The following is a 15,325-nucleotide window of genomic DNA, read 5'->3' as shown; positions in this document are numbered from 1 at the left end:
CTTCCCAGTTGACGCTCCAGGAGGACACAATGCATAGCAAAAAGTAATGGCTGCTGGCACATCATTCAGTAATTACATGTCAGCAGCTACAGTAATGGCTGACTGAAGACCCAAGGATATATGCCGTCGTACTACAGTAGGTGTAATTTATTTTACGAGTGTTAAAGCGTCTGTGTTTGATACTTCCTCGTTCAGTGTTTGACTTAAACATACATTCCATACAAAATATAGCACTGAAGCAAATCACGAACAAATTCACCTTACGAACGACCGCTTACGAACGTATCTCGTTCTTAAGGTGGGGAGTGTCTGTAGCAGTAGCAAAGAATCTGACTGTGTGTTTTTTCCACACATGCAGTGAGTGTCGAATTTGGCCGAGCGGTGTGGCTCCGCTTCTACCCGCCAGCCTTCCCTCCGTGCCCCAACCCCAGTTTTGTTGCTCACCTGGGCGGAGTAATGGTGGGCCTCACACTGGGTGTGGTAGTCCTGCAGAATTATGAACAGAGGCTCCAGGAGCAGTCCCTCTTTTGGATTTTCTTCTGCGTTTATACCTTGTTTGTGCTCTGTGCCATATTCTGGAACATTTTTGCCTACAGCTTGCTTGATGTGCGATTGCCCCCAACGCCATGACACCAGGAGCCCCTTTGTTCTTGTGCCGGGCAAGTGGACTCTGTTTTTATCCATTTGCTGCATTTCTCGAGGAAGCCTTACAATTCCTTCCCATGGAAAATCATCTGACCAGACTTAATCCTCTTCGTCCCAAATGGAGCAGTATTGAATACAAAAAAAGGGGAAGCCTCAAGGACACGTCTGCCATGGTTGCCTGGCAAGAACGCGAGGGCCTTTAAGCAAACCTATGACCAATACATTTTAAAGTTATTTTGAAGTCAGAGGTTAGGATTTTTAAAGCATTTTATTTTTTTAACTCCATCTATGTGTGGACGTACTTTGTTGTTTAACTCAATCCGATGGTGCCTACTCATTCAGCTTGTTATGAGAGAGCTTGATTTTAAATGTTACAGAACTTTTATGTCTAAAATAATAATAATAATAATAATAATAATACAATTTTTTAATAAACATACAAAGTTTTTCCTTGCACATCAGTGAAATCCATTAGGCTACCGTGAGCTGCAATAATATGGTCAATTTCAAGTTCATAGCAAAATAAATTAAGGGAGCAGTTCCATGTTATCTGAACCGAATGCATGTCTCTTGAGTTTTTCTGAAACAACGCACGGCACCAACGTGTGTTCACATAGCTCAATCCACAAGCACAAGTGCCATTCAGAATGCTAAACTGTCGGATGTGGTGCCAAATTGTTGTGTTTAGAGATTGTGAACGTCTGCAATGATGTTATTTGTTGATAATGGTGAAGTGTCAGTTCGCACTCAAATTTGTCATAATCCAAAAATGGGAAAGAAATTGATACTGTCTATCTCTGTCAAAGCGTCATACCTTATTTTTATTGATTTGATCTGTCGATAGTACTGTACTTTTAACCGTATATTTTTTCACGACTTCACACAAACTTTGGTTATTGTGTGTTTAAACACAGATTAACAGTATTCCTATTTTAATCTAAAATAATGGTATATAGTGTACATTGTCTCGTCTATCTCCATTGTACTGTATATAGTATCTTGTATGCATCCTATTTAAAAGTGAATTACAATCTGTCCACGTAGGTATGTATTATAAGGGCGGTGACACAACACTGATGGGTCTTAATATTTTAACATTGTGGATATTTTGTAGATTTGATATATGTATATACTGGAATACATTAAACAGTTTTCTACTGAAGCCAAAAAATTTGTCAATTTATTAATATCCATTCATCCTTTAGCGAGAATACATGTAGGCATTCACTTCACTGCACTGCAATAGAATTTTTTTGTAGCGAAAAAAACAAGGGATTATTGTAGTCCCAAATTGCTGTTGGACTCGTATTATATCATATTGAATAGATTTAAAATGCTATGCATTGTTAAATTTGAATTATGATTTAAAAAAAAAACAAAAGGTCAACACGAATATCATGCAAATACTGTAAATATAATGTGGACACTGCTGGGGGAAACCAAAATGAATGAAAACGAGAACAGCATCGAGCCCATGTAATAAACTGTTAACTCTATCAGTGTTTTGTTTTAATGAAAATTGTTGACTTCCAGTATAAATAAAAAATGTATATTTCCAACATCTTTTAAACGACATATGTCGCCACCAAGCGGAGATTTGAACAACTACATGTAATCTTGCGAGTTTCCAGGTCTTTCACCCGTTCTTCGCCCCACCCAAATGAGCATCGTGTACAGACCGAAAAGTAACGTACGATATTGTCAGAATACACTAATAATAATATAACTCATCCATCGTGTCATTTGAAATAAAAACAAAAATGATAGTGTTGTTAATCTATGATCGTAAATGATGGGCGTCTGTCCTTTGGCGTGACGTCAAATGCGTCGAACGAAACCGCCCGCTTCTACTTCCTGCGTTAGGCGCCATTTTCGGCGTTGAGGCTGAATTACAGCATGCTGTCGTCAACCAGATAATAATAATTTAAGAGATTAATTACCATCTGATTCAGTACTCGTCGCAACTATGGGGAGAAAGAAGAAGAAGCAAATGAAGCCTTGGTGCTGGTATCCGTTTGAATGGAAATGCGAACCTCGAGGAGAAAAAATGCGGAACATTTCACAACTAGCTTGACAAAAGACAGGCCTCAGCTAAGTAGCACGGTTTATCGATCTCTAAGATACCAAATGCGAATTTAAAGTCATTGTGCGCTGCCAAAGTGCTCTATTTAGCAATAATTAGTCACGTTGATGTAATTCGTAAGCATTGGTATAATTCAGCATTATTTTCATTTAATTAAGTCAAATAGATGTCGGTGAATAAGTGAGCTTAGCCTGGGCGACTGTAATCAACACGTCGTTGATCGCTAGCGCGTTGACGGAGGCTCAATGTTACGTGTCCAGGCAATTCTTACAAGATATGCTGCCTAAAAAATGTGATGTATAAACACACATCACTGTTAAAAGAAAATACAGATTTATTTTCCTCGTTGATCAGTGTGTTTTTTGTTTGTTTTCACGTAAATCGAGAACATTCCTTAAGTTTCTCCTCTAAGGTATTGCAATCGAGATTTTGACGATGAAAAAATCCTCATTCAACATCAAAAGGCAAAGCATTTTAAATGCCACATTTGCCACAAGAAGTTGTACACTGGTCCAGGCCTGGCGATTCACTGCATGCAGGTGGGTTAACAGTCAGTCGCTTCTATTGGTACTTTACAATACAGAGAAAATAACTTGGCATGCACTACAGGTCCATAAAGAGACGATTGACAGTGTGCCAAATGCAATTCCTGGACGAACGGATATTGAGCTGGAAATCTATGGCATGGAGGGGATCCCCGACAAAGACATGCAAGAAAGGAGACGGACACTAGAACAAAAATCTCAAGGTTTGTGCTCCCTTAAACAACGTGCTTGATCAATTCAAGCTCGAACAGCACTTTTTTTTATAAAAGCTGATTATCAAATTAATTGATACATATGTTAAAAATTGGGTGGCCCGGTAGTCGAGTGTTTAGCACACTGGCTTCACAAGTGCAGAGCTCGTGAGTTCAAGACCCAGTCCAGCCTCCCTGTGTGCAGTTTGCATGTTCTCCCCGGGCCCATGTGGGTTTTCTCCGAGTACTTCAGACTGATTGAACACTCAAAATTGTCCCTAGGTGTGAGTGTGAGAGCGACTGGTTGTTTGTCTCTGTGTGCCCTGCGATTGACTGGCAACCAATTCAGGGTGTCCCCCGCCTGGTGCCCGAAGACGGCTGAGGTGCGCTCCAGCACCCCCTCCGCAACCCTAATGAGGAATAAGCGGTACGGAAAATGGATGGATGTTAAAACTTGGTTCAACGTTTAGAGATCTTGTTTAATCTACCAAATTCTCTGAATTTCAGTCTTTTCACTGTTAAAATAGATATTTTTAGTAGTTATTCAAGAAAGCATTCTTGAATTGTTGTTTTGAATCAAAGTATTACATGTCAAATCATTTGCTTTTAATTTGGAAAAAAAAGTGTCTATTAATCCATTTCCTGACATGTTCTGAACTCAACCAGTTAATTGTTTGTGCATTTATGCACATTTGAAGCAACATATCATTTTAGAATAAAATGATGGAGATAAAACAAGTTATTTTTCTCGTATTTGTTAATCAACGATCATTGAATCGTTATCTATATTTCCATATATTATTTATGCCTTTCTTCAGATGGCAAAAAGAAAAACCCAGATGACTCAGATGAAGATGACGACGACGATGAACCGGGTCCATCGGTACCGCAGGTGACTGGAGTGCCACCTCAGTCCGGCTACGCTACGCCCATGGCTCAGCCAGGAATTCCACCTGTTGCTGGGGGACCCAGGATGCCTCCCGGTGGATATCAAGGTTGGGAAGAGATCCAATTGAAAGTAGTCAACCAAATTGAGCGACCTGTCTGTGGCCCAGAGCTATCATTCCCATCACGTGTGCAAATTGCTCTTCCTCCACCGTTACAGGAATGCCTCCGATGATGCCAGGTGTTCCACCCATGATGCATGGAATGCCTCCCATGCACGGCATGCCTCCAGGGTACCGTCTCAGTCTTGGATTATTTTTTTTTTTTTTATCATCAGATGTTTTGCAATTCTGGGAAACAGCACTTACACAACTGAATGTCTTTTACAGGATGATGCCAATGGGTGGGATGATGCCTCCCATGATGCCAGGCATGCCTGGTATGCCACCAGGTGAGTTCACCTGGAGAGAGCAAGTTTACACTTGCAGTATTTCCTCAAATTAGGCCCTCTGCTCTTCCCCTTGCATAAAACTAGTTTTGCTAGTGCCATGTTGCTGGTTAGCGTTGTGGGAAAACAGCAGCCATGGCTTGAAAAGATCATGTATAGTCAATTTCAAGCATACTGAGCATTGTGTACATGTCCCTGAAATTGTTGTAATTTGAGGGGGGCGGGGGGATTCAAAACAGTGCATCTCAACGTTATTTCATTCACGCCTTGTTATTAATTTGTTTTTCTTAGCCACATCCTTTATTCACGCAATACATTTTTGAATGGGGAAAAAAAACCTCAATGCACACTCAAAATGCATAATTAATAGTGTGGCCTGTTAAATGATCACTTAACTAAACACACACATCTAGCATGAATTAATGATCATACTCATAAAGGCAACATAACTCATTCACACTGCCAAACTATGTGCAAATATGTGTTCCCTCCAGTGCCAGGGTTTTTGTCATTTTCACTAAAATTGCAGGACCCACAGGATTTTGAGTTTTAATAAACATTCAATGCAGCATAAGAAATCTTAGATTCTTATCTTTCATCAGGAAAAAAACATTAATTCCTAAGTTGTGTCTGGAGTTATCTGAGCTTGAAATGGAGGCGGCTGTACAAAATACAATACATATAATAATAATAATAATAATAATAATACATTTCATAAGCGCCTTTCAAAACTCCACTTTACAGTCCTGAAAGTGTAACAAAGCGCTAACATGGACAAAAGTCTAATGCTGTCCCCTCATGGAAGGGAAAAATATTACTCAGGTCTGACCAGCACTTTATAGGCACCCCCGCAAGGAAAACCAAAACCTGGACAAATTCGGGAATGGCGCTCCACGTCACACTTTTTTAATTCCTCAATAAATTTGGGAATGGCAGCAAATGAGTTAGAAAAACATAGCACATATTCAGTTCTATATAATTGCCAGTTGATGTATTCTTTTTTTATCTTTAACACATTCATTGGAATTGGGGTCGTACATATTGGTAAAATAAATAGTGTGTTGTACTTTTTTGAATGTGTGTTCCTTTTCTGGGTCTCGCAGGGATGCCTCCACACATGGCCCCAAGGCCAGGGATGCCCCACATGACTCCCGCCCCCGTGGCGGGTGTCATACCCAGTCGACCAACGGTTCCAGCAGCCCAGCCTGCTGTCACCAAGCCTCTTTTCCCCAGTGCAGCACAGGTTCGTACCCTACAACACTTCCGCTTCCCTCTCGCCACCCACGCAGTTATCGTTTCATCACCACCTCCGTGAAAGTCTTTGTTCTGATTTCCATGTGGAGGTTTTTTGTGACAGGACTCGTTTATATTTTCCCAGCTTTCATATATTGTCAGAGATGTTCGGTGAACAAAGGCTCGAACACAGGAAAATTGTCTTTTACTTCTGCTGCCCTCTGTCTAGCTATTTATTGAGAGAAAATTTTAAGTTATACTTTAGTAAAACAGTCTTCTTGATTTAATAATAATAATAATACATTTCATTTATAAGCGCCTTTGGAAACTGTCATGGTCATTTTAGTCACAGGACATAAGTTTTCTGTGGTTGAGCAGCGGCAGCCACACGCGCCAGCGTTGACTCAACCCGGAAATACCTCGGATAGAAAGCTAGCTAGCTAATAGATAGCTAAAAAATAGCTAGCTAGGCCTTCCCTCAACCCCGAAGTAACTCAGATAGAAAGCTAGATAGCTAATAGGCAGTTAAGTAACTCTGATAGAAAGCTAGCTAGCTAATATATAGCTAACAGACAGCTAATAGATAGATAAGTAACTCTGCTAGAAAGCTAGCTAATAGATAGCTAACAGATAGCTAGCTAGGCATTCACTCAACCCGGAAGTAACTCAGATAGAAAGCTAGCTAGCTAATAGATAGCTAAGTAACTCTGATAGAAAGCTAGCTAGCTAATAGATAGCTAACAAATAGCGAGCTAGGCCTTCACTCAAATCGGAAGTAACTCGGGTAGAATGTTAGTTAGTCCCAAGTACCACCAACTAACTATAAACAACAGAATGTAGACATTGAAATGGGGTGTCCTTTCCGTGGACTGATAGATTTCTTGTAACCTGGCTAATGACCTCTTCCAGTGAAGTAGTTTACCAAGTCCAAAATTAGTCCAGGGCCAGATCTCCTACATGAAGATGACAGTTTAACAGGCTGTGTCTTTTCACCTCAGATTGACCCCAGGGTTTCTGTGCTTCCATTGCGGGTCTTGTGTTCGGCGGCATGAAACGTTGAAATATGATAACTTCTATTCTCGATCATTTATCCACATTGAATCAACTAGTTTGCCTCCATCCCTGATTTTTTTTCTTCAATGTTTAAATCTCTGATGGTATGCCAATGGTGTCATCTCCTTCTCACCATGCTGCAGATGGGCACAGCAACTGTTTCCTCTCCTCCTGCAGACCATCAGTCTGCCTCCTCTCAGCCGCCCTTTCCTAATACCCCACAAGTACGCTCACAGATAGACTGCCTGGCGTCTAGATGCATGTTGCTTCTCACGCACGCGCACTCTTAACTATGCCTGTCATGTCGTGACCGATTTCGAATGGTGATTGTTCTTCTGCAAACGTAGACCAGAGGCTACAGTTGGTCACAGAATTAGCCGAGACACCACCTGGCTGGCATCTTTGTTCCGATGCATGAGCTTTTCTTTTTGTAAACAATTTGGGCTGGGGAATTACAGTTATCCCCGTTACTTCGTGGTGCATTTAACATGGCTTCAGTGCATCGCCTTTAAAAAAAAAAATATGCCAATGTCAGAGGTCCCCACTTTGCAGATTTTCACCTATCGCTTGTGGTCCCCATTAACCGCGATAAAAAGGGGATTACTGTAATTGGAATTTAATTGTGATTTTGTGCTTCTCACAATACCTAAACTCGGAACAACTGAGATGTCATTTTCGCTTTAGTGCGACTAGCAAAATAGCTGCCTGCCTAAAGTGGAGCAAAACGGGTGGATTTTGATATTCCGCAATGAAGTAGTCATCAGAATAAATAAAACCAAAAACAGTTACACACGTATCTTTCAATACAAGAGACATTTTGCAAAACATTACCAGTGCTCGCGGTCAGTGTGAAATTTCATTGACCTTCCTCAGATCACATTTCAGTTCGGTTTTGTCCTCCTGTCATTTTGTCTTTCGCATGCTTTAAACACATCTAAAGTTGATAAAACACACACACCGATTGAAATAAGTTTTTTTTTTCCGTTTCACTTTTCTCGCTTACAATAAATTTTATACAATGGTGTAACTTCATTTTGAGGTTCTCCAAATTCGAGACAAAGTTTCCGGTGTCATCATTTACTCTTAAACTCGCGCTATTTGGAAAAGATGATATGAAGCATAAAAGCAGCAGTCCAGCTGGAAATGTTTCATTTGCCATTCACATTGATACCTTGGCGTACGAACTTAATTGGTTCCCAGACAGTGTGTAAGGTGAAAAGTGTGTATCCCAAAAATTAATTTCCCATAGGAAACCGTTAAAATTAGAATAATCCATTCATAGTTCGACATAAAACAATTTTCTACGTTCTAATTTCTAAGCCTTAAAACTACATAAAATTTATCTTATTTTATCTATAATAAATGTGCCATGGTATTATAATTAAAGAAATACAGCCGTTTTATTTACCTTTTTGATGGCTTGATGGAATGGAGTGGCCGGTTTCATCAGCATTAAACACTTGATGAGGAACTTAGCCTTCTTCTTTCTCCATCTTGAAGAATGATCCCTTATAGGTGCTTTCTCTGCGATAATTGTACCTAGTTCCTCATCAATTGTTCTGTTTAGCTGGGTTGATAGCTTTTTGCATCAAGTGTACAGATGGCTTGTGCGGGTTACTTGTGGAGCCTGATTGATGGGATATTTTAACCTTGCAGTTTACACTCTGCCTTTGAACTAAAAGTTGAAATGACTCCAAATGTCACTGTTTTCTATCCATTTTGTCACTCTCTGTCGTCTGCCTGTCTCTTTAATGTTTAAACCACCACCCCTCACTGCTGCGTTCTTGACCGATCACGTGGCTATAACCGACGACTGGGGGCGGGGAATAGCGGACCAAAACAAGCCGGCTGCCATTTTCTTATTAGGGGAACAACACATCACTCATTGTGGCAGCTCCGTGTGTATCCCGAAAAATAGTTCGTATGCCAAGGTAAAATTTTCGTAAATTTAACGTTCGTAAACCGAAAAGTTCGTAAGCCAAGGGGTTCGTAAACTGAGGTATCACTGTATATTCGTACATGACAAACAATCAATGTGCAATAGGAGAGGGCCTAACTGCGATGCCTTTTCATTCTAAACGTCAAGAATGGATTTGCCAAGTCCGGTTTAGCATGTAGCAGGTCACTATCGTATGTACCCCCTGTTCATCTTTTCCGTGTGCACCCACACAGGCCCAGCAAAGCGCTTCGGGAGGCGCCGCCGCAAACCCCCACATCGCCACGGCGGCCTCCTCCGACCCACCCAAAGCAACATTCCCCGCCTATACCCAACCCTCTGTCTCTTCCTCCGCTTCCACTTCCTCCTCCAACCCCTCCAACAGCACCGTGGCCAAAGCCCCGGCCACAGTGCCCACTAAACCTGCCACCCTCTCGGCCACGAGTGCAACCAGTAAGTTGATCCACCCTGATGAGGATATCTCGCTGGTAAGTCGCTTGAACTCTCTTTTTTGCCCTTTTCACAGTAAGTGTGCTTCCATTCGAAACAGAGTTCTTTGTACTGGTGGTTAATTCTTTCATGTGGTTTCACTTGCATCACGAATCACCAACGACACCACCGTAGACCTACAAACAAGTATAAAAATACAGCTATTATTTACAAATAAACATTTGCACTTTACATCAATGAAATAAAACATATGCAATAAAATTGTACAAGCCACTGCCCGCTTTCACTCCCAAATGGAAGTTTTGATATTTGTCCTTTTTAGCTTTTCCTTGCTAAACAGGCTAGCGATAAAGCATGTCCATTCTCGTTGTCTTCTCAGTAAAATAAAATTTAAAGAAGCGCGGAAAGTTAAACCTGTACCGGAAGTGACAGCAACCCAACGTAATGTCAAAAAAAATAAAGAGCAGCCATCTTCTGGTCAACTATGGGATAGCAGTTATAAACAACAAATGTATCAACAGTAATCATTGACGCCCGGACACTGAACAACGGCTCGAACACAGGAAGATTGTCTTTTACTGCCGGCAGGGGACGCCATTTTCATGTGCGTTTCTTTGAGCGACGCCCAACCTCCATAGCCCTCTGCCAAGCTATTTATTGGGAGTATATGCAAATTCAAGTGACACATTAGTAAAAGACAGTCTTCCTGATTTGAATACCATGCCCCTGGACGTCCCAAGCACCAACATCCATAAACCAACACAACATAGCTGTTTTCATGGGTTGTCTTGCCATGAACTGATAGATTTTGTAACCTGGCTAATGAGCTCTTCCTATTCAGGAGTTTACCAAGTCCTAAATTCTGCCCGTGGCTAGATTTCTTACCCGAAGATGACATTTTTGTAACTTGCATCTTTATTATTCTTACAACCATTTGAAATTGAACATTAAAGGACAACCGACGTCATTTTTTTGTTTTTTAACTGACATCAGAAAAACGTTTAACAGCATCTAAAATACCCAAACCACGCAGTATGATATTTTTAGTCAAATGCAAAACACCAATAAAAATGACTTAGTGTCCAAAATCTGCAAAAAAATTGAGCTGCGAATTGGGCATTTTCAGAAAGTCCCGCCCCCAGTTCGTGACATCACGCCAAGACGTCTTGCATTGCTGGAGAATAAAAACAATGGCTTCAGATTCGGAGAATATGCTTTCTTGTTACACATCCAGTTATGAATATGATTCAAATACAGTAAAGTCTCGTTATATCGATATTCAAGGGAGTCCGAAAAAAATATCGATATAACCGGACTATCGATATATCCGACCCTGTTTGCATGTAATTTTCTCCGTGCGTGCATAGAAATAGTATCGATATAACCGGGACTATCGATATATCCGATATCGATATAACGAGACTTTACTGTAGTTCTGAAGAAAAGCATACATGTTTGCAATCGATTAAAGAATGTATTCCGTGCCATTTTGAGGCAACATTGGGGGGGAAATATATCACCAAAACAGAGGCAGAAAATGGCGACCAAAGTCCTGTGAGGAATTAATCAGCCCGTTTCCACAGGCTGATAAATTCCTTCCATGGAGCTCGGACGCCCTCTTCTGGCGGCTTTTGGGTGCAACACGAGGTTTTCAGACCAAACAAGCATTGACGTGATGGAAGGACTGCTACAGTGTGTCCTTTTTTCGTCAGGAGCGTTCCTTCAGTGACGTCACGTACGGACTCGTCACCAACTCAAAAACAAGACTTCCGGAATAATCAGCGAGAGTCTTAAAACGTAAAATATAGCTATATGCGGTGGAATCTTATTAAAATACGCTCAGTAGAAGTCATTTGAAGTCATTTTACAAATTATGGACACAACTTGTCCTTTAAATTACAGAATGCCTTGTGGCCAATTTGTATAGCAACATTCTTTTGTAACTGTGAAAATGACTCAACAAGGAAAACAACCCATCAACAAAGCAATGGATGGCATTTTTAACAAGGCTAGGATGTGTCTGTTCACCTCAGATTGACCCCAGATTTTCCGTGCTTCCATTGTGGGCCTTGTGTTCGTACAACTAAGCATGCGACAGTATGAAACTTTGAAATAGGATAAATGTCTATTCTCTATCACATATTCAATCCGATATTGTGCATTTTAACAGCGTGAATTGACAGACCAAATCCAAAACTCGTCGATTGTTTCTCTCGTTGGAAGACGAATGCGAGCTTGTGTGATTATTATTTTATTTTTTGGACTGGACATTGGTCATTGTGCTGTCAAGGGGCCACGGCGTGGCGCGCCATCTTCTTCATCTTCATGGCTGCTTGTGTTTGTTGTCACTGACCACAGGAGGAGCTGAGGGCCCAGTTGCCCCGTTACCAGCGTCTGGTAGCCAGGACGGCTCAGGCTCACGCGGCCGCCCCCCCGGCGGCGGCTGTCGGCGGCATGATGGCCGCCCCGCAGCAGCCTGGCATGAGGCATCCAATGCATGGTTAGGACCACAGTCTCAAAGACTTTCTTTTTTCTTTCTCTCTCTTTCTCTTTTCTTTCTCTTTTTTTGGGTTTTTCTCTCTTTTCCCTCCCCTTTTTATCCTCATTCGTTCTCTTTTCTTTCTCTTTTTCCCCCTTTTCACTCTTCTTTCTCTTTCCTTTCCATTTCCCTTTTTTTCTTTTTCTCTCTTTTCCCTCCCTTTTTTCTCTCCTTTCCATTTCCATTTCTTTTTCCTCAATCTATTCGTTCTCTCTTTTTGTCTTGTTTTCCTTTCTCGTTTTTCTCCCTCCATTTCTCTGTCTTTTTTCTCTCTTCTTTCACTCCCTTTTCTCTCTATTTTTTTCTTTCTCTCTTTCTCTTTTCTTTCTTGTTGTTTTTCTCTCCTATTTTTGTGTCTCTTTTCCCCTCCTTGCTCTCTATTTCTTCTATTTTCCTCACGTTTTCTTTTTTTCTCAAGTTGATTTTCTCCTCTTTTTTTCTTTCTCCTTTTCTTCCTTTTTTCCTCCCTTTCTCTTTTTTTCCTCGTTTTTTACTCTCCCTCTTTTCTCTCTTTTTTTCTCAGTCTTTTCTTTGTCTTTTTTCTCTCACTTTTTCCCTCTCCTTTCTCTCTTTTTTCTCTTTTTTTTCTATTTTTCTCTCTTTTCCCTCCCCTCTTTTCTCATTTGTTCTCTTCCCCCCTGTTCTCTCTTCTTTCTCTCTCCTTTCCATTTCCCTTTCTTTTTTCTCAATGTATTCATTCTTTCTCCTTCCCTTTTTGACTTCTCTTTATTTTCTCCCTCCAATTCTGTCTTTTCTCTCTTTTTCTTTTTTCACTCATTTTCTTTCACTCCCTTTTCTCTCTATCTTTCATTTGCTCTCTTTCTCTCTTCTTTCTTTTTGTTTCTCTTGTTTTTCTCCTATTTTGTCTTTCTCTTTCGATTGTCTTTTTCCCCTCCTTTCTCTCTTTCTTTGTGTTTTCTTTCTATTTTCTTAATGTTTTTCTTTTTTTCTTTTTTTCCCCTCAAGTTCATTTTCTCTTTTTTTTCTTTCTCCCTTTTTGCCTCCCTTTCTTTTTTTCTCTCTCTTTTCCTCGTTTTTTACTCTACCTCTTTTCTTTCTCTTTTTTCTGTTTTCTCAATCTCTTTATTTTTTTTTTTCCTCACTTTTCCCTCTCTTTCTCTTTTTTCTCCGTCCTTTTTGCTTTGTTCTCTTTTTTTTCTATTGTTTGTTTTCTTTCTTTCCCTCCCCTTTTTTTCTCATTTGTTCTTTTCTTTCACTTTTCCCCCCTTTTCTCTCTCCTTCCCATTTCCCTTTCTTTTTTTCTCAATCTATTCATTCTCTTTTTGACTTTTTTCCTTTGTCTTTCTTCCTTTTTTGCCTGCTCTTTATTTTCTCCCTCCAATTCTGTCTTTTTTCTTTTTTTCGCTTATCATTTTCTTTCACTCCCTTTTCTCTTTATTTTTCTTTCTCTCTTTCTCTTTTCTTTCTCTTTTTTCTCCTATTTTTCTCTCTTTCTCTTTTGTATATCTCATTTTCCCCTCCTTTGCTCATTTTCTTTCTATTTTCCTCATGTTTTTCTTTTTGTCTCTTTTTCTCAAGTTCATTTTCTTTTTTTTTCACTTTTTTCTTTCTCTTTAAATTTTCCTCCCTTTTTTCTCCCCTTTCTCTTTTTTCATGGTTTTTACTCTCCCTTTTTCTTTCTCTTTTTTTCTGTTTTTTTTCTCAATCTTTTTTCTTTGTTTTCTCTCACTTTTCCCTCTCTTCTTTCTCTCTTTTTTTACTCTGTCCTTTTTTGTTTTTTTCACTTTTTTCTATTTTTTGTTTTTGTCTTTTCTCTCCCTTTTTTGATGTTTTTTTCTCTTTATCCCCCTTTTCTATCTCCTATTTTCCTCTTTTCTTTTTCTGTTTTCTATCACAATCTAATCATTCTCTGTTTTCTCTTTTTTTATCCCCCCTTTTTTTCTCACTTTCTGCTTTGTATGCAGATTTGGATGGACGAACCAGAGCATTCGATCATATCAAAACTAATATAAATATTGAATGTTAAGGAGAAATGCAGTCATCTCATTTGCCGGGAATTTTTGGACCAATGACAGTGCTTGTAAAATAGCACCATGGCCATTTTCTAAATCAGAGGTCCCCAACCTCCGGGCCGCGGACCGGTACCGGTCTGTGGATCATTTGGTACCGGGCCGCGCAGAAAGAATAAATAATTTACATAATTTCCGTTTTATTTATTATCTGCGTCCAAATTGTTTTATTTTGAAAATCATGAAAATACACAATGAATTCACGTTTCTTATTATATTTAAAAGAAAGATAAAAACACTTTCCATGCCTGTCGTATCATTTTATTTTGTTGTATTTATCCGTCGGTCCGTGAAAATATTGTATGACATTGAACCGGTCCGTGGCGCTAAAAATGTCGGGGACCACTCTCCTAAATGACTTTCTCAAAGCTGATTCGGATATCAAAAACTTTGACATTGTGGCGTGTGACCTTTCATTGAAATAAAACTTGTGTTTAGTCGACTATCTAACTGTGACCCCCCCCCGTAATGTGTCCTCTGTAGGTCAGTACGGTGCCCCCCCACAGGGCATGCCAGGCTACATGCCTGGAGGGATGCCTCCATTCGGGCAGGGTCCTCCTTTGGTGCCCTCTTACCAGGGAGGCCCGCCCATGGGCATGAGGCCTCCTGTCATGTCTCCCGCCGGGCGCTACTGAAGCGACAAATCATTAGGTTTGAGGTTCATACCTTTCTCTCATCCTTGTACATTTTCAGACCTAAGCGCGGTAAAGCCGACGGTGGCGAAGACTTAATTGTTGTTGGCAACATATGGACATTTCATGTAACCACACAAGTTCCAGACTGCTTCAATTTCCGATTTGATCACTTTGTGAAGATAAAAATTCTTTCCCCTCGTAGGTGTCACTCAGGTTCTTAGGGGTGAAGTGTGTTAAAGTCATTCATATTTCTGTTGAAGCTGCTGGACTTACATGAACGTACCAACCCCTTACAAAGGCAAGTTTTTTTTTTTCCTGTAAACCATTCATCGATTGTTGTTGTTTTTTTTTTCCTTCATTTGTTTTGTAGACCACTGGCGGCCCTCACAGCATGTTTAGGTGCTGTTGGACTTGCGTCCCCAACCTTGGTTGGTGAGGGTCTCCCGGTGATGATTCCAACTTTGTAGTGTTCCCGCTCTGTGACTCATAAGTTTAGGTTTTCTTCTTTTTTTTCAGGTTTCTTTTAATATTTCCTGCTTTAAAAAAAGGGTCCCTGTGTGCATCCTTTGTAATGTTTTATCAATCTGTTGTAATAAAATCCACCTTAAAACTGCAGTGCTGGTTTGTTGTGACGCGCATGAAGGTGAGTCAC

At 40.3% G+C, this 15,325-nt stretch overlaps 2 protein-coding genes across 6 annotated transcripts in view; both read left to right on the top strand.

Moving 5' to 3' along the window:
• The window catches only part of rhbdl3 (rhomboid, veinlet-like 3 (Drosophila)), a 31,968-nt gene extending 30,127 nt beyond the window's left edge, over positions 1-1,841 (top strand). Inside the window, exon 9 of one of the 3 annotated variants that reach the window (XM_089007058.1) lies at positions 359-1,841. In XM_089007058.1, coding sequence (XP_088863184.1) covers positions 359-630 — 272 coding nt within the window. In that variant the 3' untranslated portion in view covers positions 631-1,841. The remainder of the gene's footprint in view (positions 1-358) is intronic. The other 2 variants (XM_089007060.1, XM_089007057.1) reach the window with 2 other exon arrangements.
• Positions 1,842-2,500: 659 nt separating this feature from the next.
• znf207b (zinc finger protein 207, b) lies at positions 2,501-15,288 on the top strand. 3 transcript variants are annotated; one of them, XM_089006153.1, is made up of 12 exons: positions 2,501-2,652; positions 3,141-3,267; positions 3,338-3,476; positions 4,283-4,459; positions 4,570-4,642; positions 4,739-4,800; positions 5,901-6,040; positions 7,227-7,307; positions 9,256-9,507; positions 11,828-11,969; positions 14,522-14,689; positions 14,876-15,288. In XM_089006153.1, exons 1-11 carry the CDS (start codon positions 2,612-2,614, stop codon positions 14,671-14,673), a joined length of 1,386 nt encoding a protein of 461 aa, XP_088862279.1. In that variant the 5' UTR covers positions 2,501-2,611; the 3' UTR covers positions 14,674-14,689; positions 14,876-15,288. The 3 variants fall into 3 exon arrangements, with proteins under 3 accessions (XP_088862279.1, XP_088862278.1, XP_088862280.1); XM_089006152.1 differs by having other exon boundaries at positions 14,522-15,288; XM_089006154.1 differs by lacking the exon at positions 7,227-7,307 and having other exon boundaries at positions 14,522-15,288.
• Positions 15,289-15,325: the final 37 nt, after the last annotated feature.

This window comes from Hippocampus bargibanti, linkage group LG10 (genome assembly GCF_051943395.1).
Source record: "Hippocampus bargibanti isolate YZ-2025 linkage group LG10, ASM5194339v1, whole genome shotgun sequence".
Classification (NCBI taxonomy): domain Eukaryota; kingdom Metazoa; phylum Chordata; class Actinopteri; order Syngnathiformes; family Syngnathidae; genus Hippocampus; species Hippocampus bargibanti.
The sequence above is the reverse complement of the archived record's forward strand: the minus strand, read 5'-3'. Positions and strand labels throughout refer to the sequence as shown.